Here is a 26,154-nt window from a genome sequence, read left to right as displayed (position 1 = left end):
CCCCGGACCGGGATTTGAACCAGGGACCTGCTCGCTGAGAGGCAGCAGCTCTAGATCTTTTTACAACCTTTTGCTGCTCCTTTCACATTTTGTTCTGCTACAGCTGCAGCTTCCTTGTGCAAATTTAAACTTTTTTCCAGCTACTTTCAGCTTTTTTTTTTCTGCTGTTTTGTGCTTCTTCCAGATTCTTTCTGCTAATTTTAGCTTGTTATGCTATTTGAGCTACTATTTAGGTGTTTTATAATAATTTTAGCTTTTTAGGTCAATTCCACATTTATTTCAACTTTTTTCAGCCCAGTTCGGCAAAAATGTGCTCTCACTACTTGCTTCTGGTAATTTAAGCTTTTTTTCCGCTTTTATAGCTACTTTTCAACATTTTGTTTAGCTGATTTCAGCTTTTTCCAGAGAATTTCCACATTTTTGTGCTCAGCTCTGCTTCTTTCAGCCTAAGAGTAAGATTGTACTCACGCCACTTCCTTCCGATTATATAAGCTTGTTCTACATTTGCAGCTAACATTTTAGCATTTTTTTGCTAATTTCAGCCGTTTTCAGATAAATTGAAATTTTTTGTGGTAATTTCTGCTACTTTCAGCCTAACTAACTTCTTTCTGTTGATTTCAGCTCGTTATGTTCCTTTCAGCTTATTTCTGCTAGTTTCAGCCTTTTCCTGCAATTTCCAGCTACCCTTTAGCTGTTTTGTGCTAAATAACTTTTTCAGCTAACGCCACAATTTTTAGCTAATTTCAGCTCCTTCCACTTCCTTCTGGTAGCTTAAGCTCTTTTCTGCCTTTTCAGCTACTTTTCAGCTTTACTGTTGCTAATTTCAGCTTTTTTTTTAAAGCTAATTTACTAATTTTTGTGCCAATTTCTGCTTACACTATTTAATTAGCAAATATGTGTTTCTGTCTTCTTCTGCCAACTGAAGCTTGTTCTTCCATTTCAGCTACATTTCAGCATGTTTGTAGCTAATTTCAGCTGTTTTTTAGCAAGTTATTCAGTATTCACTTTGTTCTCTAGTTTTTGTTCAAATCCTGTGCACGATGTTTAAAGTCTAAATCGGTTTTTATCTTCATTCTGCATCAAACTGCCTCACTGCTGCACCAACAGCTGCACAGACCACAGGTGTGCAAATCAAGCTGATGTTGGATTAAACAGTCGGTTTAAAACAGCAGCAGTCTCTGGAAGTTTAATAAAACGTCTTCAGTAAAAGCCAGAACATGTTCGCGAGCACACGCTGCCCTCTGACCAGAACATTTCCGACACAAAAGGAGAAAAAGAAACACGTCGACTTGGATCAGAGCCTCTGGTCGTCGCTTACTTGCAGATTCGGTCGTTGCCACAACCTCCCACCCGTCACGGATCTTACCGCTGAGAGGAAATCCTCCCGCCGTGATGCTCGGCACCCAGGTCCCGTGATGCAAGACGCAGCTCCACGGCTGCTCGCCGGAGCCGGGCTCGCTCAGGCCGTCCGTCAGGTGGCACACCTCCATCACCTCAAAGTGCAGCTGGAAGTCCGACGCCGACATCCTGACGGAGGCAGAACCACGTGAGCCGAGCGACCAGAACCAGCCGTCGCCGATGTGCACGTTCATCGCGTGAACGCCGAGTCGGCGTTTAGTTTCCCTCTTTCAAGTTTCTTCTGTTTGTTTATTTTTTGTTATAAAATACTTCTGCATACTTTATGCTATATTTTAACCATCGTAATTTCTGGACTACAAGCCACTACTTTTTCCACACGCGTTGAACGCTGCGGCTAATTCATATTTTTTTTTGATGGGCTAACGAGCTTCCTGCCACCAAAACATTCAGCCTCGTCACACTCGTGCTCACATAGCTGCCCAATACACGTCTCTCTCGGGGGGTGGGTCCTCGTGACTCAATGACACTACCTGTATAAATAAAGGTTTAAAAAATCTGACCAGTTAAATTAGCGAACAGGTCACAGTGGAGCAGTGAAACGGGGAAGGGGTCCCCTGCATGTGCAGAGCAACTTTTGCTCAAGTCTGCCCGTGGATCAGTGGAGCAGGAGGACAATGAAGATCGTGATTAATGACTTCCTGGTAGGCTACTGCATTTTTTATTTTTTTGTAACCAGTCGTGTTACAGGCACTGTTCAGAAAGAACTGTACGTATTTGTGTGTTACCGGTACATATTTAAAAGTTTTAAAAACTCCTGTGTAAATATCTCACGTTACAACATGCACACCTGCGACTTATAGACAAACGCGGCCTATTTATGTACAAAATTATTATTTTTTATTTAGTGGGCACGACTTATATTCGATTGCGCTCAATAGTCCGGAAATTACAGTATTTATAAATTAAAATGTTCAGCTCAGTTAAGTGTGCTGTGACTTTTAGCATGTGCAACTTTGATACTTTTCAGAATATTAAAAAAAATAATAATAATAGAAATCCCCTAAACACATTCATTCAACCTTTATTTACACAGGTTAGTCTCATTGAGCCTCGAGGACTCGTTTACAAGAGACACGTGATTTAAACAAAGAACACAGACGACACAACAATAAACAATCACATAAAAGAATGTAAAACCAAGAGTAAATAGAAATGATTTAAAAATAAACAAAAACAGCTACTTTATAAAGCGATGTAAAATAATAAATACATAGTAAAATAGTAAAAAAAAAAAAAAAAGAGAGAGAAAAAATAAAATAAGAAAAAATAATTTAAAAAATAAACATGGAGCATGCTTCGTTCTCATGAAACATGCTTCAGGGTACTGGCTCTAGTAGCTTTTAGCTAATGTTGTGCTACTTTTAGCAACCCTTCTGCTGTGTTTAGCTACTATCTTGCTGATTTTACATTTAGTATCTTTTTAACAACTTTTAGCTACTGCTTTGTTCATTTTAGCTTTAGCATCTGCTTTTCTACTTTCACCTAGTTTGGCTGTTCTTGGCAGCTTAAGCTTCTGTTCTGCTGCTTTACTTTCAGCTTGTGTTTTGCTCACTGCACCCTCTGCTCATATGAGCATCTACTTTCCTTTTTTAACCTTACTAACTCACTGTAGCTTCTATAGCAAGTTTTAGCAGTCGTTCAGCTCTCGGTAATTTCCCTTCAGACCGTTGAATGTCTCGGCGTGTGTGCACAAAGGTGAGCTTCAGATTTGTTGCTACACCGCTCCGTTTCTTCTCTCTGTGTTTCTATGAAACTAAAGCTTGTGAGCAAACGGACAGTTTGGGCATAGATCGGGTTATTCAACTGGCGGCCCGGGGGCCAAATTAGGCCCACGGATGAACTCAGTTCGGCCCACCTATAGGTTCATTTTAAATAAAACTAGATTTGAAACCATAAAGCAAACTAACTTAATGACAATAACTGCTGGATGTCCGGCCCCTGAGCTCTTGGCTTGTAACTGTGGCCCCCTGAGAAATTTTTCTGAATAGCCCTGGCATAGAGTCGGAGGCAGCAGATGTTTGCAGCTGCTGAAAACTCACCAGAACTCCCCGTCCTCCTGGCGGACTCTGCCGAGACGTCTCTGCTCCTCTTCGCTCACCGTGCTCCACTCCGGACTGAAACACGACAAAAAGAAAGACGTCTGTGTTTAAAGCAGGTGAATTTATTATATCTGGTGAAGCTTTTGTGGCTCCCTCAGTACCGCCACTTCAAATTCACCACAGTTCTTCGTAACGCGTGATCAAACAGTTGACTCCAAGTCAGAGTAAAACCTTGTTGCCTTCTTGAATGTAGTTACTTTGATTGGTGTAGAAGGCAGTCAGATGTATGGTGGTCATGAAATTTGTTCTGGTTCTGATGCAGGAACACCAGAGACACAGAGGGGTTCCCCTCTGTCAGCTGCTGATCCGGTTAATGACCCGGTAAAATGACCAGACGGCAAACATCCGTGTGTTGCGTCAGTTTAAGAAAATTCAAACATAAAAGATGAACAGATTCTCTTTCTGCTTTTTGCCTCAGAGCCTGCAAGGCGCAGTTGACGGAGCATCCCTTTGAATCTGAGGGTCTGGGTTCAAGGCCCCGTTCAGGTGTGGTTTTATTTGACTCGAGTAATGGTTTGAAATGTGACCATTTTAACTATATTTGCAAAAAAATACTGTTAATGAAGGAAAAGCAGCCGTCTTGATTTGGATCGATCCCAGAACTGAGTTGAAGCAGAACAACTGGTTCTCAAACATTTCACCTGGTAAAGTAAAGGTCAAATAAAACAATAAAATAAAACACAGACAAAAAAGATTAAGCTCATTCCGATACTTCCACCGTGTGCACCAACCTGCTTGAGTCACTCCAGGGCCCGATCCACTCTGTGTTGCCCCACGGGTTGAGGATCCGCACCAAATCTACAACTCCATGTGTCGTCTTCACCTGACAGAGGAAACAAAAACAGGATGAACCAGGTGAGCGCAGCATGAGAAGAACTGGTCTTATCAGCATCATTTATAGAACATAGGAGGATCTGCAGTGGAAGTGGTCTCCAGCTACAAGTACTTGGGTGTGCACCTGAATGACAACCTCAGCTGGAGCAACAACACCACCAGCCTGATCAAGAAAGCTCATCAGAGACTCTACTTCCTCAGACGGCTGAGAAGAGCTGGTCTGGGAAGCTCAGTCCTCACCTCCTTCTACAGGTCTGCAGTGGAGAGCATCCTGTGTATTCCTGTGCAGGAAGAGGGCCACCTGCATCATGAAGGACCCCACTCACCCAGCACACACACTTTTTGCCCCACTCCCCTCAGGAAGGAGGTTGAGGAGCATTAAGTGTAGAACCACTAGACTGAGGAACAGCTTCTACCCTGAGGCTGTTAGACTCATGAATCTCTAACCAGAATAATCACTGTGAAAAATCACATCATGTTGCTGCTGATCTGTTTCAATGTTGCTGCTGATCTGTTTCATGTTGCTGCTGATCTGTTTCATGTTGCTGCTGATCTGTTTCAATGTTGCTGCTGATCTGTTTCATGTTGCTGCTGATCTGTTTCAATGTTGCTGCTGATCTGTTTCATGTTGCTGTTGATCTGTTTCATGTTGCTGCTGATCCGTTTCATGTTGCTGTGTTCATTCGTGCTCATCTGCTCACACAGACTCATGTTCATGCTGCTGTTCAACGTATTGTTTCTGTACTACTAGTGCTTAGTGTATATTTAGGGGGCTGAGATGGTGCAGAGGCAGGGCAGCCGACTTGGGACGTGAAAGTCCTAGGTTCAATCCCCGGTCACTGCATACCTTGTGGTGTCTCTGGGCAGCACACCTTATCCCCAAAATGCCCCCCAGGCACCTTCAATAGCTGCCCACTGCACCACCTGGTGGTGGATGGGTTAAATGCAGAGACTAATTTCGCCATTGTATGGAAACATACAGTGATGACATTATTATTATTATAATATTTAGTTAATGGTTTTTTTAGTTCAAATCTTAGATCTTATTACTGTTCCATCTCATGTAGCACATGTGGTGCGAATGACAAAGAAAGTTTGACTGTGACTTTGTGGCAGTGGGAGACACTAATTCACATTTAAACACAAACTTTGACTTCAAACTTGATCATTAAAGCCCGTACAGGAACTGTTCCCATGCTGCCAAATCTGTAATGAATGTCTTTAGGGACAAGTACCTTCTTGATTGCCGTCAGGGAGTAGGCATGTCTGAACATGATCCCCAGTTCATTCATCTGCTCCAGAGGACCCTGAAGAGGAGAAAACATCCACCCATGTTACCGACAACTAACAAATGGTCAAAGATGTCACCTTTAGCTTCAAAGTCAGTTTATCACATTTAGACATGAAAACGTACCTCAGTACAGCGTTTATTCACTTTCTGCATTTAATTTATAAAATAGATGATCTTCAGGTGATGCAGTTTAATCTTAACCCTAAACAACATCTCACTATCCACAGCTTGGGTTCCAGCTTGTTTCAAGGACGTCACAGTTGTTCCTGTTCCAAACAGACTAATGTAACTGTCTGAATGATTAGAGGCCTGCGGCTCTTACTTTACCTAAATGTTTGGAGACTGGTTACTAAACATGTCAAAAATTAAAAGAGAACAAGCCCGCTGACACCGCTTCCTTTGTGTTCTGTACAATACAACAACATCTAGAGCAGGGCTATTCAACTGACGGCCCGGGGGCCAAATCAGGCCCACCGGTTCGGCTCACCAATGAGTTCATTTTTAAATACAACTAGATTTTTAACCGTAAAACAAAGTTATTTAATGATAATAACTATCTGGTCCTGAGCTCTTTGGCTTTCAGTAACTGTGGCCCCTTGAGCAATTTTGTTGAATAGTCCTGATCTAGAGAATAAAAACACATACGCCAGGCTTCCATTTGTTGCCTTCATTTACCAAGTAAATTTAATATTATTATCAATAATAATTTAATACTACAGCATTTAATAATATTCAGTGCCCCCCCCACCCCCCCCACACACACACACACAAAAAAAACCGCATAAAAACTGGTTTCTCTGAATACTGGACTTCCTGGCAAAGTGCTCACAGTGTGTCACAGTTGGTATCCTTCACTACACCATTACATTTGGTGCACCACAGGGATGTGTGCTTGGGGCCCATTATTGTACACAATATCTACCCATGACTTCTCAGCCTGTTTCTAGTCTAATCCTATTATTAACTTTGCAGATGACTCTCGCTCTCTCTGGATCTCTGACACCACATCTTCTCAAAATTAACAAGAGGCAGAAAATAGGAAGGAGGTTTTTATGAAACGGTGTTTGCATAAATCATTATGAAACTTTGGAGATTGGAGTTGTTCTCAAATGACAGCAATCCACTTTGGTCTTAGCTGTTAGCTCATCAATCCAAGCAATCTCTGTTCCTTCAAAGTGAGGTAGATCTCCGAGAAGTTTGAGGTACTGATGAGCAGCGAACACAAATAAAACCTCAGCCAGACTGAACCTGCGTTGTTGATCTCCCAGGTCAAAAGATCAAAAAACCTCCACTAGCCGTACCTTGTTGTTGGCACAGTTGATGAGTGCTCCTTTGGCCAAGAGGTGTCCAAGGAGGTCGGGGAGGTTTTTGGACAAGGCGATGTTAAAAACTTCAGCCACTCCACCAGTCATGTCCACCATGGCTTCATGAGGGTAACCCATATCCAGAGCTCTATAACCTCCTTTCAGCCTGGACACAACACCAACAAACAACAACAACAGAGAAAACAACATTTTTATTTAACAACAAATCTCACTCCATTCTGCAATCACTCAAGAACGAGGAAACTGAAATAGCTCAACTCATTCTTCCTTTTCTCATCTCGTCTAATCCTATCCTATCTCATCATGTCTGATCTCGTCTCATCTCATCCTAACCTACTCACCCTATCTCACTTATCTCATTTTCTTTAATCTTGTCTCAATGTATCATATCTCATCTTGTCTCATCTCATTTAATCTCATCCTATCCTATATAAACTCATCCCAGAGTATCCTAGCTCATATTCTAACCTCATCTCATCCTATCACCTTATCATTTTTTTATGTAACTGCACTGCTTTAAGAACAAACCCTTCTTGTTCCGTCTTGAGTAATCTAATGGCGTTAAAAAAAATAATGTGCCTCATTTTGCCCTCAAACGTTCCCACACCGACAGATTCTTACTTGGCGTACGCCTTCTCCAGCAGTGAGCTCCAGAACTCTTGTCTTTCAGGGGAGCTGAGGTAAACCAGCTTGTTGCCATTCGTTGGCAGCAAATCATCGATCCTCACCTCCTCCCACTGCCCGTACTGCCAGAACTGCGCACAGGGACGTCTTCGTCACAGGATTGTTCTCATTTAAAAAAAGTCAGGACTTTTTTAAACGGTCATCAAATACAAAATGTTACACATCAAGAAATGACGCAATCATTCATGGTTTGGTGGATATGTACTCTGAAGGTGAAGCTGCCGTTGTAACCATCCTGGAAGCTCTGATTCAGAGGCACGACCTTCTGGAGCAGCGATGGATGCACCGCCAGAGACGCTATAGCAGAGAGTACCCAGCAGTCACCTGCAGAGGACAGGTAACACCGTCAGGTTAAAGTCAGCCATAGGAAGTTTTGCTGTTTCCTTTTTAATCAACAGATTGGGCCTAAACTGGGACTTGGACACGTGCACTAAAAGAGCACAGTTTGCCTCCATCATTTAAAGTGGCTCAAGACAAACATGGAGTAAAATGTTCCCACAGTACAATTATTGTCATTTCACAGCTTTCTTTCTTTATAAAACCAGTAATTTTTACAGTTTATAAAACCGTTTTAGTTTTATAGTTTAATGAGCTTAACGTTATTGTTTATGAATAATCTGACGCTGACACAGTGAGGGCACAGTTATTTAATTAATTTGACGCTGATGAGGGAATATACAAGACAAAACAACCTGAGGGGTTTCAAGGCAGAGCTGAAGCACAGCAGAGAGGGAGGAGACGTTTATTAGCCTTCGCTGCCCGCATCGTGTAAGGGTGGGTTATAAAAACGGACATACTGAGTTTCCCCTGGCAGATGTCGAGTCGTGAAGCTCCATCGATGATGAACTGAGGCGAGGAGCAGAGCTCCTGGACACCACAGAGGGTTTCGTCAGCAGGTGAAAGGAATAACATGCAAACAATTAATCAAACAAGAAAAAAAAGAAGTGTATTTAAACAAAAAGGCTCCAAAATTACATACAAATCAATTAATTTAGAGTCATCAGAACAGTGCATTGTATATTTATGATACTAGTATTACCCAAAAGCCTGCGTCAAAGAAATAATCAACAAATCCCTAAATATGTCAACTTCTAGTCAGTCTGTAAACAGTGACACATCATTTTCTATGAAAATGTATAATTTCTGGGAATCAGATGAAACTTGTTAAATTCAGTCGTGCAGCCGTATTTTCACACAACGAATCTCGCAGAAATAACTCCTGAGCTGCACAAAGGACAGTTAATCCTTGTGACGTCTCGTGTTTTCACTGCAGCTTTGACTTCTGCTTGAATCCCACGACACCAGAAACAATTTGCAGTTCATCTCAGAATGTGGTCCGTTCTCTGAAGCAAACCTTCCTTTCAGGTTCAAACAGGTCTTGATACAGATCCCAGAAAGACCCGAGTCCTTTCTGAGAATCTGACGCTGCTCGTAGGACTCCGGTGATTTAACAATAAGGCAATGAGACAAGAGGAACAAAGTCCTTTCTTTTAGGTCATAAAATAAGAAGAAGCCAGTGAAAGCAGAGCTCTTGACCTTGAATATGAAACTAACAGCAGCGTTTTGAGCTAACGGATGTTCAACCGTTCACAGCTTCAGCTCAGAACCTGCAGCCTGAACGTCTGCAGAAATGAAGGACGTGGACTCTGAGCTATCACCAGCTGAAAAAACACCAGTTAAAACCCTAAAAGATTAAACTTCTTTGTTCCTGTATTTTTTTCAAGCAGTTTTGAATAATGGACTGGGGTAGTGGAGTTTTTTTTAATTTATTTTAAGCACTGTGTTTTCATGCTTTCACACAAAAAAATACATTTTATTTTTCTGTATCTATAATGAAATGCTAATGATTACTCAGCTTGAAGTACAGCAGTATTTTAGCACCATTGTATACCTGGATTATTGAGCATGGACTTTGTTGTTTTCAACCAGTTTGACAAGACTGTCAACAAGGAAGAGGGCCGGCAATGGAGGAGGGGGCGCACCAAAGAGACCATCTTATCACAAGCAGAACTGGTTTGTTCCACTTTTGAGTAAGCTGTTGGAGGAAGAATCATTTTGTTGTGTGTTTCCTCGACTGATGAAGCCTTCTGGATCGAAGGCGAAACGTTTCAGCACAAAAAAAAGAAACTGTCCAGATGACCTGACTGAAAAATGTTGGATTGTATACCTGGATTATTGAGCATGGACTTTGTTGTCACCAACAGGATGGTTTCCAAAGAGCGATACATTGAACATTAGGTTCAGTGGTTGCAGAGGTTGAGGAGCATTAAGTGTACATGCACTAGACTGAGGAACAGCTTCTACCCTGAAGCTGTTAGACTCATGAATCTCTAACCAGGATTATCACTGTAATGCCACTTTGATCGTCGATATGTTGCTGCTGCTGATCCATGCTGCTGATCTCATGCTGCTGATCATTTCATGCTGCTGTATTCATTTGTACTCCTCTGCTCACACAGACTCATGTTCGTGCTGCTGTTGTTCAGCGTATTGTTTTGCACTGTTAGTGTTTAGCGTATTCTTAGTTTGTATCTTAGATCTTATTACTTTTTCTTTATAATTTATATTTTTGCTGTTGTTGGATGTAACTGGGACCCTGTGTGCACAATTTCCTTCCACCTCGTGTACCACATGTGATGCGAATGATAATAAATAACCTTGAACTTGAATTAGAGCAGCTGCAGGACGGTGCATCTCTCAGGTCTTTCCTGTTTCTTAAAAGTGTGACTTTCAAATAATACCCAGAGTTCTTTAGGCCTGACGTCCTTCCTTTGTCCTCCACTTTCCTCAGAAACAAAAAGCAGATTTCTGCCACAACTTCCAGTTAACTGGACTGAAACAGAGTGAAAAGAACCCCCAAAGCCTAAAGAAATACCGTCTGCAGAGCAGAGTGTTCGTAGCTTGAAAAGCAGTTTTCTTACTAACGTCTTTGTTTTGGTAACTTGGACTCTACTTTCACTAGTTTTAGAGACAATCAGGACAAAACGAAAACCATATACAAAACTGCAAAAAAAAAAAATGGTTAAATCGTGTCATCTGGACCAGTTTCTTTAAGTGAGAAACCTTTTTCTGAACCACTTTGGCCTTGGTTGTCCTCAGGCTGTTTCTGTGAATAGCAAGTCCTGGCCTAAAACATTGGATTCTTGTACATGATGATGGTTTTGCACGTGTTAAAAGATTACGACTGAGATTACAACAGGACGTTGGCTTGAAACACAGCAGTGTGGGACAGGTCTGGTCCGTAGACTGAAGAAGTCCTCTGGATGCAGGACTAAACATTTCTCTTAAAGAAACTGGTCCAGATGACACGATTTAACCTTTTTTGTTGTTCTCTACCTGGACGATTGAGCTTACAACACTTTTTCGTACACAAAACTGTTCTTTACTCTTCATTTACTTTGATTAAACTGCATCAGAAACTTGAGTAAATGCTAAATTAACAAACTTATAAACACGGATTAACTCCAAGAACATGTTTGAGCACATGCCCGACAAGTTCAAGTGGGATTTGGTTTCTGTCTACGAACCTGAAAACCGTTGGGAAGGGTAAAAATAATTAACCCTCTGTTGGTCACGAGGCGCAAACTCTCCAGAGGTGCCGAACCTCTGCCAGTGTAGTTGGTGTTCACGTCGTTAGACTGGTTCCTTACTGAATTCAGTGTGTGGGATTGTTCAACAAAAACCTTCAGAGCTCTTCGTTTGCTTTAGTCTCACACGACAAGTCTTCTTGAATGTGACTTTTATCGATAAACAATGTTTTTTTATTTTATTTTATCAAAAGGTAATGCTCATATTTCATCAGCTAAACAAAACAAGACTCCGTTTTGTTGTTTGAATCTTGCGTTTCTTCTGCAGATGAAGCGCTACCAGGCTGGAACGTATGCGCCCTGGTGGTGTCTGCAAAGAATAATCTCACACTCAGCACTTTTTAAACATAAAAATAGTTCATTTTTCTCTTTCAGGCTCTCGCTCTTTTTAAAAACACCCAGCTTCTGTTTCCACTCAGTCCATTTTGTGCTATCGAGCCACAGAATCGTTTTGACTCGAACGTTTGGAAAAATGTGACGATAATAAAACTGAATTGAACTCTTGTAACAATCAACTGTGCGACGTGAACGTGGATCTAACAATACTGAATCAAACTTTAACTTTAACTTTGTTAAATCTCTGCAAGACTGTTGATATGAAGATTTTAAAGTTACAAAAATCACTTTCAAATTCAGAATTAAATTCACAATCTTGCTTCTAACCTACAAAGCTCTCAACAACCTAGCTCCATCTCGTTCTACAGATCTTATTGTTCCACATTTTTCTAACGGAGCACTTCACTCTCAGACTGAAGGTTTACTTGTGGTTCCTAGAGTTTGCAAAAGTAGAAGGGGAGGCAGGTCCTTCAGTTCTCAGGCTCCTCTCTTGTGGAACCAACTTCCAGTTTCTGTCCATGAGGCTGACACATTGTCCAGTTTTAAGACTGGGCTTAAGACTGTCTTTTTTCACAAATCCTATAGTTAGGGTTGGTTTGGGTTTCCTGAGCTATCCTTTAGTTATGCTGCTATAGGCTTATACTGCTGGAGGACAAACTGACCACATGTCGTCTCTCTGCCGCTGTCTTTACTTGCTCTATTCTACTTGTTTGTATTTGTAATTATTTCTATCTTAATGTTTTTTTGGTCTGTCCTCCTATAGGAAGTTCACCTGGACCTGTCATTCTGTGTTTGTTTCTACTTCCTGTCCTCTCAAACCCAGAAGTCAAAGCAGCGTCCTGAGCCTGGTTCTGCTGGAGGTTTAAAAGGGAGTTTTTCCTTCCCACCGTCTCCTTTGTGCTCGCTCAGGATGGGAGACTGTGACAAAGTGCAGATTCAACACAATCTGCTGCTTCTTTACATAGAAAACTTTTACTAATTGGATTTTTTTTTAATGTACGTGAATGGGTGGCGCAACTGGTAGAGCTGCTGCCTCTCAGCAAGCAGGTCCCTGGTTCAAATCCCGGTCCGGGGAGTTTGCATGTTCTCTCCGTGCATGCGTGGGTTTTCTCCAGGTGCTCCAGTTTCCTCCCACAGACTAAAAACATGCACGTTAGACTGATTGGTAACTCTGAATTGTCCCTAGGTGTGAGAGAGAGAGTGGATGGTTGTTTGTCTCGTTTGTCTCTATGTGTCCCTGTGATGGACTGGAGACCTGTCCAGGGTGTCCCCCGCCCCTCACACAGTGATTGCTGGACATGGGCACCGGCGACCCCCGTGACCCAAAATGGAAGAAGCGGGTAAAAGATGATGGATGGATGTGAATGTTTTTAGTGTCCTGAGATGACCTCTGTTGGGATTTGGATCTATGAAATAAACTGAATGGTCTTATTTGAGCCTTTGTGGGTCTTTTTTGACCCAAAGGCTGCAGGAGGGTTAAATGATCCTATTGAATCAAATGAAGTGAAAATGTTTGCTCAGTGTAAATTAGATCATGTGGAAAACCATTTATATGAAACATTAAAGTGTTTTTTTTTGTCTCATACTATTTAATATCTGTGAGGCATTCTGAGTTCTTGTTTTTTAACCTGCACCCCTCTTTCAATAGTTATTAACTCCTTAGATAAAGAACTTTACTAGTTGGCTTCTATGTGTGTGAATGTTTCTGTAAAGTGCCCTGAGACAACTTTGTGGTGATTTGGCGCCACATAAATAAAGTGAACTGAATTATTTATTTATTTTACCTTTGGTCGTTTCCACCTGACCCCGGACTGCATCTCCAGCTCCCCCACCGGGAAGCGGTAATCCACGAAGAGTCCGTCCCGGCCCACCGGGCTCACGTCCCCGCTCTGAGAGGGCCTGTCGGCGGCCAGCAGGTCCAGCAGCCAGCGGCGGGACTGGGAGCCCATCAGCTCGTCCGAGTCCACCTCATCGGTGTCCGGCGGGACCACGGGGTCTTCAGAGGTCGTTATCATGACAGAGCCGCGGACCGAGTCCCGTCCTGTTCTCCACCTGACTGCACCAGGTAACTCAGGCCGTGAGGCCACGCCCACCGGGAAGAGCCGCTCACCTTGACTGAAGGTGCGGCTCCTCGTGTTCACACGGTTTACTTCATTGTTCACTGTTATGGCTGAATTTCTATAGATTTAGTTCCTTTAGCTTCACTTCAGGTGAATAAAATGTAAAGGTTCAGTAAACATCTGGTGCAGCTGGAAGGATTTTTACAGAAACTTTTTACTTTTGGACATTTGTTATGATGAGTAACCATGACAATAAATATCTATATCTATATATATATATATATATATATATATGTGTATACATATATATATACACATATATATACATATATATATATGTGTATATATATATGTATATATATATGTATATATATATATGTATATATATATATATACACACATATACATATATATATACAACCGGGAGCAGCTGATTAACATCTCAAAAGCTGAAATAACACCTCATCTACAGCCCCAAATACAGAAGTTTAAATACCTCGGGGTTCACCTGGACAACAGACTGTCTACAAGAAGGGACAGAGCAGACTGTACTTCTTCAGGAAGCTGAAGTCCTTCATTGTTTGCAGCATCTCCTACAAGTCTGATGTAGAGCGCGCCATCTCTTCTGCCATCATCTGCTGGGGGAGCAGCGTCAGAGCAAGTGACTTGAAAAAGATCAACAAGCTCATAAAGAAGGCTGGCTCAGTTCTGGGGACTCCCCTAGAACCTTTGGTTTGGAGGTGATTGTACAAATGATGCTTCATAAAAGGAAGAACATTATGGACAACCCTCAGCACCCTCTTCATCAGACTGTCATACAACAGAGTGTCTTCAGTCAGAAGCTTCTTCAGATCCGCTGTAAGACAGACCAGTACAAGAGATCCTTCCTGCCCACAGCCACCAGCATCTAGAACAATTCTTCACTGAAACCAGGATGATGAGCTACAACATTTAATTTACCTGGGATTAATGAAGTGTTTCTGACTTTAACTGAATTTTGGATTGCCATGCCTTTTAGATCAATATAATCTAAAATGTACTTATAGAGATTATAATAAGGTTCAAGGTTCTTTATTGTCATCACATGTGGTACTTGAGGTGGAATGAAATTGTACTCAGGGTCTCAGTTACACCCAAAAATAGCAAAAATATTAAGTATAGATACAGTATACAAGGATCTAAGATATATGCTAAACACTAATAACGCAAAATAATACGGTGTATTTAACAGCAGCCCGAACATGAGTCTGTGGTGAGTAGATGGGTACGAAACAGCATTAAAGGCAAGAAATCAGCAGCATGGATAATCAGCAGCAATTAAGTTTGTAAATCAGCACAGACTCAGTTAATCCAAAATACTTTCGTGTACTCATTGCCATGTTTAATCATCAAGGATTACATGATGCAACAACAGATCTGTGATGCGTTCAAGGACATGTGTTTAATAAAGAAACTATAGGTTCTAGTTGGAGAAAGCAATAAAAAGGCTCGTTTTCCCAAAAGTAAAACTCATTTTTAAATAACCCAGAACGTTTATCCGGTGGCTGAACTCCGTAATATTTAAATTTGAGGTGGATCATGTTCTTTTTGTCAAGAGGAAGAGGAAACTACGTTTTTTCTGAGCCGTGACCAGTTTCTGGCGTTATACGACAGACTGGTTACCACTCAGGATAAACGACTCGCCATCCTTTAAAACGAACAGGATTTTGTTCGATATGGATAATCTGTAATGGTTCTCATCGGTAAATGTGTTGTAAATGGAGAAATAGCAAACGATCCTTTGCAGATGTTACTGTTTATTTAAAATCTATTTAACCCCAAAAATATAAGATCCAGTAAAATTGCTAAAGATCTGACTATATTTATTCCCTTTTGTTTAAGCTCCTGAAATTAATAATTTTCTATGATTATTTTATGTCATGCACTTCTTTATGTTTACAGCCCCCCAGGTTTCATGTGCCATTTCTCTCCGTGTCCTTTGGACAGAGCTGGACTAGAAAGGTTTCGTCAAAATGATTAAAATAAAACAGCAACTAAAACACAATTCAGTTTTGAATGTTACAAACGTAATTTAAAGGAGTCCAAACCTCAGAATCGTGTTAATCCAGTCAAAATGTTATTTCTTCACCTGTGAGAAACTCTTCTCACACAACACTCATCGCACAGCAGCTGACAGAAGCGAAACATTTGCATTAAAATTGAATCAAACACAAAGTTTTTACCAACAATAAGTTTATTCTGAGGAGCAGGATCATGAAAACAAAAGACGTGTGCGCGTTTGTGTCACTGAGATGTGGCCATGATGCTGGAAACGCCTGTGGAAAAACAGTAGAAGAAGAAAAAGAAGTGAGACGAAGAACCTCTGAAGTTTAAATGGAAACAGAACATCCGGTTTTCTGAGCACAAGCTCTTTAAATCCACAACTTTAGTTTAAAAACACCCATTAACAATATCCAACGTTTAAAGCTGAGAAGCAGCAAATTATTATCAGGACATCTAAGATTTATTAAAAAAGGAAACTAGAAAAGTGTCTTCATCTAAATTATTAAGTTGTGAGGAGGTTTGAGATCGTTCCAACGTCAAACGTTGGCAACAACATCAAGGAGCACAACTTCACACAAATTCAAGAAGTGTAACTTCGCTTTCTCTTTAAAATCGGTTTTAATCGTCCAAAATCGCATTTTTGGACGATTAAAAGCGGCTAAGCTACGAGCTAAGCTAACAGGCCGATCTCGGGAATAAACCCCCGTCTTGTCGAAGCTCCAAAATTCACGGTTGAAACCGGTGCCTTCGTCTAAAAAGTTGTTTTTCTCTGCAAAAAGAAGCTGAGAACTCGTTCACTGATTTCTTATTAAAAGCTTTGTGTGAAAAACTTTATGCTAAAGAGCTCAAGCCACACCGAGCGTCCGCCATTTTGAGAACGAAGTGAGACAGCCCATGTCACGTCAAGAGGCCTCCCTCCCATTTTTCTTAAAGAGACACGCTCGCTCCCTCACTATCCATCCTTCAGTTCAAAGTCTTATACTGCCATCCAGTGGTCGAAAAAAAAGACTACATGCAAAACATAACCAAAATTTCTTCATAGATTTGACAATAATTACTAATTATTAGGGTTGCAGAAAAAAAATTATATATATTTTTTTAACGAAAATAGATTCTTAGTTCTGGCGATTCTGAATCGATTCTAAAGGCCCATAAATCGATTTCAAAATGCGTTTAAGTTTTTTTTCCTTTTCCTGCTCCTACTCCAGAGCGTACTGCAAATCGCATTACGTGTCCGCTCGGCCGCCGTAGATTTGGGCCGTGTAGGCCACCGTACAGCAAGCTAGTTAGCCAGCTCCCTTTATCTGAATGGAGCCTGCTGGCATGGAGGACAGCGCGATTCAACCCATTTCTTCCTTTTCAAAAGTCATTTCAGATCCTACAAAGTTCCGGGGGAAGACGGAGCTTAACAAGAGCACGGTTGTTCGCAAGAAGTGTAAAATTAAATTGCAGGACAGAATTTTGGAGATACAACAAAATGCGTGGAAGATAAAAGTGACGCAGCAGATCGGCGAGCTCTGCAACAAACTTCCAGGCTTCCCCAAAGGCTGCAAACATTTCCCTCTCCATCTCCTGCTGTATCACAAAGATTTATGAGCAGACAGCTCAGTGGAAGGTGAGGGGTTGTTTAGGTTTGTTTTTAATACGCTGGAATCAATGTACGTTATTCCTTCACGTAGCTTTTTAGTGATAAAGCTGTGAAGTCTGCATATTTCATATTAGGTAAAGTTTTGAAAATATAACAAATGTTAGAGCAATATGGTTTAAAAAACTGTGAAGTCTGTATTTTGAGTTAAAGGTTAATGCACTATGGCAGGCTGGAGTCTTTGTTTAATTTTATATTGATACATTTTGAATTATTTGTCTGTGATGGACTGAGACCTGTCCAGGTGTCCCCCACCTCTCACACAGTGATGGCTGGACGTGAGCACCAGTGACCCCAGTGACTCGAAAAGGAAGAAGTGGGTAAATATGATGGATGAACTGTTTGATCCTAGAGTTTTTTAATTTTTATTTATTTATTTTTTAATCCAGGCAGCTAAGCTAACCTAATGCTGGTAATTTAAGTTACAGAATGTTATGCACTCCTGTATTTGTTCCTATTATTGATATAAATATAAAATGATGCAAAAAAGATTTGATACAGGAAAGAACCTAAAATTATTGTTTTAAATAAATGTTCTATTGTTTACATTGTTGTTGTTGTTTAATCTTTTCAGCTTGTCAGTTACATGACTGAAGCAAAATTTATGACCATTTCAATAGAAAAAACATTTCTGAATCGAAAATCGTTTAATTGAAAAATCGATTTTGAATCGCATCGTGACACCAAAAATCGTAATCGAATCATCAGACACCGAGATTCCCACCCCTACTATCCATCCATCCATTTTCTTTACCCGCTTATTCCATTTAGGGTCACGGGGGTCGCCGGTGCCCATGTCCAGTAATCACTGTGTGAGGGGCGGGGGACACCCTGGACGGGTCGCAAGTCCATCACAGGGACACATAGAGACAAACGAGACAAACAACCATTCACTCTCTCACTCACACCTAGGGATAATTTAGAGCTACCAATCAGCCTAACATGCATGTTTTTGGTCTGTGGGAGGAAACCGGAGCACCCGGAGAAAACCCACGCATGCACGGAGAGAACATGCAAACTCCACCCAGAAAGGCCCCTGGACCGGGATTTGAACCAAGGACCTGCTCGCTGAGAGGCAGCAGCTCTACCAGTTGCGCCACCGTGCTGCCCCCACCCCTATTAATTATTGTCAAATTGAAAATATTATCGTTTATCGCAATAATTTCTTAGACAATTAATCGCCCAGCAAAATTTATCGTGACAGGCCTAGTCACATGTTTAATTCAATTCAGTTTATTTATTTAGCACCAGATCACAACAAAGTTGAAGAAAACTGTTGGTACAAACAGCACGCGGCTGAGTCTTTGTTCCCACCCACCCCAAAACTGTTGTTATAAACAGCGCGATGCGCAGCTCAGGACGTGTCTCCGTCCACCCCCCCGACAAAAATCACATGAGATGAGCGCCCCCGCCGTGGCAAGTTATCTGGGAAAACAATGAACAATCTAAGGCTGATCTCTTGAACGACTGCGGATTCTTATTTGTTGGACACCTCAGTCCGCTCTGGACCACCTTGGTCGACGTTTATTAGGGATGGGCATTATAATCAGACACACTCGTCAAATCCATCGGTGACTATCACGTTTGCCTTTAAGCATGCCAACAGTCACAAGCCTGCAAGACAACGGTTAGACGAGTCAGATTTTAGGAGTCAGCACTCACTCTCAAAGTCGATCTTCTCCACAATGTTTTTGGGCTTGATACTTTCCTCCTGGTTGTAGATGAATATCTGTCCATCCTCGTTCTCTGTCCAGTCGTATTTATTCATCCACACTTTCAACTGCGTGTCTGTACAAACAGGAAACAGGCTCAGATGGTTTGGAAACCTTGTTTTAGACCGAATGCAGCAAAGGTATGCCGGATCCTGCCGGAACAGGATCATTTACCAATTATATTTTACAATTGCCACTCAGTTGCATGGAACTCTTATTTTGACAGGGTGCACTCCGGTAACTGTTCGGATCCTGTAAATTTTAGGCTTACTAATAATAAAGTTATGAACAAATATGACAGCCTTAAACAAATAAAACTTATACTGGGTATGTAAACTGAAAATAATTACATAAACACTCATTTTAAACACAACAGCATACGATATGCCCCTTCAAGTAGCATTTCCACGTCTACCCTTACTAAAATCTCCACCCCTAAAAGAGTGGTGGGGTGAGTACCGAGCTAACCAGGCAGGAGTCCAGAGGCAGGCGCACGTGGAGTCGGAAAACAGCGAGCAGGGACAGAGTCGGGCTCAGAACCGTAACGTGAGGGGGAGGGTGCTCGACAGAAGCGGAGTGTTTACAAATGTAGGTAAACTTAGACGTTTAACAACCTGTTAAAATACACCAAAACACAGGAAATCACATCTACTTCAGAATAAAGTGACTTGTATCAGAGAGTTCTTACCCAGTGGGTCTCCCAGCATCTCTGCCAGTAGCCGGCGCTCAATGGTTTGGTAGGTGATCCCCACCACGTGGCAGATGACTGAAGGTGAGATGAGCAGGTTTAAACAAAGATCTTTCTAATTAAAAGTGAAACAAGTTTCAGTTTTGAGCATGCATCAGGATATTTTGTTCTGTTTTTACACCCCACCAGCCGTCCAATAAAACCGCTCGTTTTAATTTACTGTAATCACTTTGTCAGAAAATGATGCTCACATTTTCGAACGGAGTCCTCAAACCCAGTAATACCATCAATGAGCTCCCTGTTCTCCTCCAGACTCGCCTGTCAGGAAAACAAAGAAGAAACAATCTGAAAGTTAAAAAAAAAAAAAAGACTCAGAACAAAGTCTGATTGATTTACAGGCTGGCTGATGTGATCCTAAGATTTTTAAAATCAATTTAATTCAGTTTATTTATAACGCGCCAAGTCACAACAGAAGTCGTCTCAGGGCACTGAACACAAACATTCATATTTAAAATAATAATTGAACATTATTTATCATTAAGTGTCATTAAAGCAGACAGATAATGAGGGAGGGTGAGAGATGAGAGTCCTCATAGCTGGAGAAGATAAGCTAGATCTACACAACAAACTTTTCATTTTCTGCCTGATGGAAATAGCTAAAAAAAAAAAAGGGCTTTTGCAAGATGAATCTTTGTCATCATTAATCTAACTTTAAGAATGCTTTATTTTTATTTAATGTCAGTTTGAGTCTTTGTAATGTACATGGAGTTAAAGTGTGTTTTAATGAGTGTCGTACCCAGAAGCTCTGGAAGTGGCAGGTCTCCAGCAGGTTCCCCAGGTAGAGGATCTGCCTGATGGGACGCTCCTCTTGCTGCGACACAGTAGTCAAGGAAACTGACCCCCCCTCCCCCGAAAAAGGACAAAGCCAACTTTTTGAAAAACTAATAATATCTGAAAAGATCAGCAGCCGTCTTTGCCTGACGTGTAACAAAAGCATAAAGAGATGACGGCGCACCAAAAAGATACGTGTGTTTGGTCGATCATGCACTTGCAGAGAGTGAAGTCGGTGTGCGGCAGGTTGGTCAGAGCTTTCAGCAGAATCTGTGACGTCACATGAGTCTGGAAGTAGGCTGGATTAAACTGGTACCTGCGGGTTTAATGAGAAAACGCACTGTATTCATGAAGATGAGAAATATTCAAACAAAGCATATCTTACAAGAAAAACTAATATGATCTAATCATTTAGGACAAGTCTTCTAATGTGGTTGTTGAAGGATTATTAAAGAGCTACTAAGTAACCAATTAGAATAAATAGTCACAGTTCTGAGAGTTTGATTATTAAACAACGCCGTGGGAACATACAGCTTCAGGATGGCCAGGTTTGCCTCCAGATCGTAGGCATTTTCTCTCGCTTGCGTCTCCACGTAACGCTCCAGCGTGGTGAGGTTTTCAGGGTTGTACCTGTGAAGATACAAACAAGTGACTGTGGCTGGTGCCAGTAGATCAGATGGGGGTATTTTGTTTAACACAATCGGACGGCCACGTTTAAAAAAAGTTGTTTAAAACGGCTTTGCTGGAACACACCTTCAGTACGGTTTCTTCTTTTGATTAAGAGACGTTTGTAGCGTTATTATTCTTGATAGAACATTAACCATGGAATAAACAGACACTAGTGGAGGAAAGACAGGCTGCAGGTTTCTTTTCAAATCCTAAAGGAGAGTTGGCGTCATTATCAGAAGGCAGTTAAAGCCGCCAAATCGAAGTTCTTTTCTGCAATAATTGCCTCAAACTCCCACAACCCCCGAGCCCTTTTTTCCACCCTGAACTCAGTTCTACACCTCAGTGAACCTTCACCTCTAGAAGCTTCAACTGAGCTGTGTGAAAACTTCCTCCATTTTCTTTTCTAAAAAAGTTGCAAACACCCGGGCACTCATTTCTCCACCTGCTCATGATCCATCCATCCCATCTCATTGTGTTGTTGTTCTGGACCACTTCGAGCCCATCTCTCTGTCTTCCCTGGAGCAGGTCATGTGCGGCATGAAGCCATCTGGCTCCCCTTTTGACGTTGTCCCCCCTCGACTCCTGAAGGAGCTTATTCCTGTTCTGGGCCCTCCTGTTCTTGGCATTGTGAACAGCAGCTTAGCCTCAGGTGTGGTGCCAATAACTTTTAAACATGCTGCTGTCCAACCTCTCCTGAAAAAACCTAGCCATGACCCCTCAGTCATGTCCAACTTCCGGCCTGTCTCCAGACTCCCATTTGTCGCTAAACTGCTGGAAAAAATAGTGGAGTCCCAGCTGAAATGCTTTCTAGAGGATAATGCCATTTTAGAGCTATTCCAGTCTGGCTTTAAACCTCTCCACAGCACTGAAACTGCTCTACTCAAGGTTTTTAACGACATTCTCCTATTCACAGACGCTGGTGATTCTGTGCTCCTTCTCTTACTGGACCTCACATCTGCCTTTGATACAATTGACCATGAGATCCTCATTGCGAGGTTAGAGCAGTGGGTGGGCATCACTGGGTCAGCCCTCGAATGGTTTAGATCTTACCTCGCTGACAGGTCCTTTTGTGTCTCCATCAAAGATTTTAGTTCAGCCTCGGCAGCGCTTAAATGGGGGGTACCACAAGGGTCCATCCTTGGTCCTCTTATTTTCTTTATACCTGCTGCCACTAGGTGCTATTTTCAGGAAACATAACATACCTTTTCATTTCTATGCAGACGACTGCCAAATCTACTTCCCCCTCAGACTCAACGGTACTCGCTCTATTCAACCGTTACTGGACTGCCTGGCTGACATCAGAGATTGGATGGCTTTAAATTTCTTGAGTTTCAACGAGAAGAAATCTGAAGTTATGCTGTTTCCTCCCAATGACACAATCACCAACCACTGCATCGACCTATCCGTTCTGTCACCGTTAGTGAAACAAAGAGTCACTAATCTAGGAGTGATACTTGACCCCTCTCTGAAACTCAACAATCATGTAAACATGATTGTTAAATCCTGCTTTTTCCAGCTGAGGCGACTGTCTAAGCTGAAGCCCATATTGTCCAAAAATAACCTGGAGACAGTAGTTCATGCATTCATTACATCCAGGCTCGACTATTGCAACTCACTCCTTTTTGGTATCAGTCAGACCTCCATAGCTAGACTCCAACTGGTCCAAAATGCAGCAGCCCGGTTTTTGACCAGCACAAGCAAAAGGGAGCACATTACACCTGTTTTGACCTCACTGCACTGGCTTCCGGTTCACCTTCGAATCAAATTCAAAATACTCTTGTATGTCTATAAATCACAAAACAGCTCTGCCCCCTCCTATCTTACTGATCTGCTCCAGCCGTATGTCCCACCACTTTCTCTCAGATCAGCAGACCAGTTGCTCCTAACAGTCCCAGGAACCCGTCTCAAGCGCAGAGGTGACAGGGCCTTCTCTGTAGCAGGCCCAAGACTTTGGAATGAGTTACCTCTGCTCGTTAGACAGGCCCCCTCCCTCACAGTTTTTAAATCTCGCTTAAAAACACACTTTTATTCCCTGGCTTTCTGCACTGTGTGATCTGTGCTGAGTCTGTGTGCATCACATTGTGTTGGTCATGTTGCGGTTGTTGTTGTTATCCATTATTGTTTTTGTTGATTTCTACTTTTTGGTGTCCTGTTATGTAATCTGTTGCTGTGTGCTTGTTCTGTTTGTCCCTGTACAGCACTTTGGTGTGCTTTGTCACTGTTTAAAGTGCTTTGTAAATAAATTGGTATGGTAGTGACATGTTTAAACGTGAGCACACTTTTCAAAAAATACAGAACTACTTTAACATTTACCTTCTTGATCTAAAAATCCACATGACAGTTTATTAAAAAAATAGAAACAGTCTTACTTTAATTTATCCCGAATTTTCACCCACTGTACCACCGCGTCACTGTACCGGCTAACACTAGCTGCGGTTCAGATTTAAGGTTGGTTTATTCAAATTACCATCCAGTCTGAAATAACAACATATCTCAACATAAACTTGACTAATCGTGCAGGTTGAGTGAAATGCTGTAACCGTCGCAGATCTAAATAAAAGACTCAAACTGGTTATTATTAGCAAACATGCTAAGCTAATGTTAGCACGATCACCTGATTATTCATCGTTTTCGCTGATTGATCGTACCTGTCGATCCCTCGCAGGAGTTTCCCGACGTTCGCTCTCATCTGCTCGAAGGATGACGCCATTTGGTCCAATAAATTTGGGATAATTTTATGGTATTTTTATTTTTAGTTTGCACGTGGGCCGCAAAGCAGATAAGACACGGGGGCGGAAGAAGAAAAGGGTCGGACCGGAAATGACCCGGACCAGAAATGTCGATGGGCCGGTGAAGTGGGAAAAAAACATAAGATATGGAAAAAAATATAAGACTACCGGTAGTTAAAAAAAAAAAAAAAAAAAAAATAATTAATAAAACAATATATATATCACATATAGGGGGTTTCATTGACTCCTATTTATAATTGAAAACAGTTTTATTTAAATTGTAGATAAATTGTTCTAGAAAACTGGTGTAACTGGTCCTGTTATGTTGGTTTCAAACTGTGACATATGCGAGGAGATCCAGGAAGTCTGAGACAATAAATGATTTCTGTGTAACTGCTGTGTGTCCAGCAGGTGTCGACAATTTTAATGTGACTGTTTAAACAGAGAGCTTCATGACGTCAGCAGGAACTCTGTTCAAGAAACTCATCTGTTTCTTCAGGACTTTACAGACTGTTTTATGATTGTTGGCACCTCAAAAATCTAGTTTCACGGCAGCTTTTCACTAAGTTACAGTCACAGTTGTTCAAGGTGTATTTTTCTTTATATTATAGTTTTTTTTACAGTTTTGAGTGTTTCATGTAATCTTCATAAAAAAAGGTTAAAAATTGACAGTTTTTCTGTTTTAGTTTCAACAACAAATATGTTTAAGTTTTCTCTTACAATAACATCTGAATAAAAAAATGTAAATCAACAAAAAAGTAATTGGCTTTGACTTCTGTAAATAAAAAAATATACAACAGGGATCTACAACTGTTTTAGCACCATGGACCGATTTGATACAAGACAATTTTCCCACAGACCAGCAGCAGGGGTGCGAGTGTGAGGGTATGTCATGCATACCAAAACACAATAAAGTGCATAATATATAATGAAATTATTCTATCTGAAATAAAATTTAATTATAATTTATATCTTGTAATGTAAATTTTGTAATTTAAAAAATCAATTATTTGTGATTCATTTTATATAATATAATACAACTCATAAGCAATAAGGTTAGTCCTAAATATCTTTTTTCTTAATTTCTTGGTGTTTTCTTTTAAATTCATTTTTATTTTTGGTGGCAGTTATAAAGCCTCCTGCTGTCATATATCTACTTTAAAATAAACTGTATAGAACTAAATTACCTGACATCAGATATCACTTCACTACTTGCTTAAGCTGAGATCGGATGCTTTCCTTCCTCCCTCTCCGCTTTGCTGCTCTGTCTGTCTGTGAAACTGCTTCTGAGACTCTGAGACTCTCTTGCATTTCTTCCGAACCATAATTATGGACTTGTTCTGACCAGTTGGTCCCTCAACTCAATTCACAACATTTCTTCAAGAAAAGACAGGCTTTAGGTGAGCCGATTTACCCTGTTGGCACGTACGCAGCTGGATATCTTATCGACTGGAAGACTTGATGATGTGTCTATCTCTGCTGCCATCTGTGGATTTTAAGGACGCATATTTAATTGGATTCATGATAACTGGTTCCTGCTTTTTGGATTCAGCTGGTCCTGGTTTTTATCTACAATCAAGGAAGTCGTCAGCAGCAAATTTGGACCCGATCACGCTGCTTGCCTTTATGATGGTTTGGTTTCATGTCTTCGGTCCCCCTATTCAAAAAGGGGGACCGAAGAGTTTGTTCCAACTACAGGGGAAACACGCTCTTAAGCCTCCCTGGTAAGGTCTATTTGGGGGTTCTGGAGAGGAGGATCCGTCGGATAGTCGAACCTCGGATTCAGGAGGAACAGTGCGGTTTTCGTCCTGGCCGTGGAACACTGGACCAGCTCTACACTCTCAGCAGGGTCCTGGAGGGTGCGTGGGAGTTTGCCCAACCAGTCTACATGTGCTTTGTGGACTTGGAGAAGGCGTTCGACCGCGTCCCTCGGGGGGCCCTGTGGGGGGTACTCTGGGAGTATGGGGTACCGGGCCCTTTGATACGGGCTGTTAGGTCCCTGTATGACCGGTGTCAGAGCCTGGTCCGCATCACCGGCAGTAAGTCGGGCTTGTTCCCGGTGAGAGTTGGACTCCGCCAAGGTTGCCCTTTGTCACCGATTCTGTTCATAACTTTTATGGACAGAATTTCTAGGCGCAGCCAAGGTGTTGAGGGGATCAGTTTTGGTGGCCTTAGGATTGCGTCTCTGCTTTTTGCAGATGA

At 41.5% G+C, this 26,154-nt stretch overlaps 2 protein-coding genes across 3 annotated transcripts in view; both read right to left on the bottom strand.

Annotated features, from left to right (window-relative positions):
- zgc:85932 (uncharacterized protein LOC405875 homolog) overlaps positions 1-13,590 on the bottom strand; it is a 29,621-nt gene extending 16,031 nt beyond the window's left edge. Inside the window, exons 1-9 of the mRNA XM_037677929.1 lie at positions 13,360-13,590; positions 8,450-8,519; positions 7,858-7,976; positions 7,590-7,723; positions 6,945-7,113; positions 5,588-5,659; positions 4,250-4,341; positions 3,459-3,533; positions 1,367-1,527 (exon numbers count right to left, since the gene is read on the bottom strand). Coding sequence (XP_037533857.1) covers positions 1,367-1,527; positions 3,459-3,533; positions 4,250-4,341; positions 5,588-5,659; positions 6,945-7,113; positions 7,590-7,723; positions 7,858-7,976; positions 8,450-8,519; positions 13,360-13,590 — 1,123 coding nt within the window. The remainder of the gene's footprint in view (positions 1-1,366; positions 1,528-3,458; positions 3,534-4,249; positions 4,342-5,587; positions 5,660-6,944; positions 7,114-7,589; positions 7,724-7,857; positions 7,977-8,449; positions 8,520-13,359) is intronic.
- Positions 13,591-15,850: 2,260 nt separating this feature from the next.
- Positions 15,851-24,051, bottom strand: eif3k (eukaryotic translation initiation factor 3, subunit K). Of its 2 annotated transcripts, none has more exons than XM_037677687.1 (8): positions 23,872-24,051; positions 21,086-21,184; positions 20,750-20,870; positions 20,520-20,594; positions 19,975-20,041; positions 19,724-19,801; positions 18,986-19,111; positions 15,851-15,950 (listed from the first exon to the last, which is right to left on the bottom strand). In XM_037677687.1, exons 1-8 carry the CDS (start codon positions 23,931-23,933, stop codon positions 15,919-15,921), a joined length of 660 nt encoding a protein of 219 aa, XP_037533615.1. In that variant the 5' UTR covers positions 23,934-24,051; the 3' UTR covers positions 15,851-15,918. The 2 variants fall into 2 exon arrangements, with proteins under 2 accessions (XP_037533615.1, XP_037533614.1); XM_037677686.1 differs by having other exon boundaries at positions 20,520-20,597; positions 23,872-24,048.
- Between the last annotated feature and the right edge of the window lie 2,103 nt (positions 24,052-26,154).

The sequence above is a fragment of the Nematolebias whitei genome, chromosome 6 (genome assembly GCF_014905685.2).
Source record: "Nematolebias whitei isolate Nwh7 chromosome 6, NemWhi1, whole genome shotgun sequence".
Lineage (NCBI taxonomy): Eukaryota > Metazoa > Chordata > Actinopteri > Cyprinodontiformes > Rivulidae > Nematolebias > Nematolebias whitei.
Note: the sequence above shows the minus strand (reverse complement) of the source record. Positions and strands in the feature narration are given on the sequence as shown.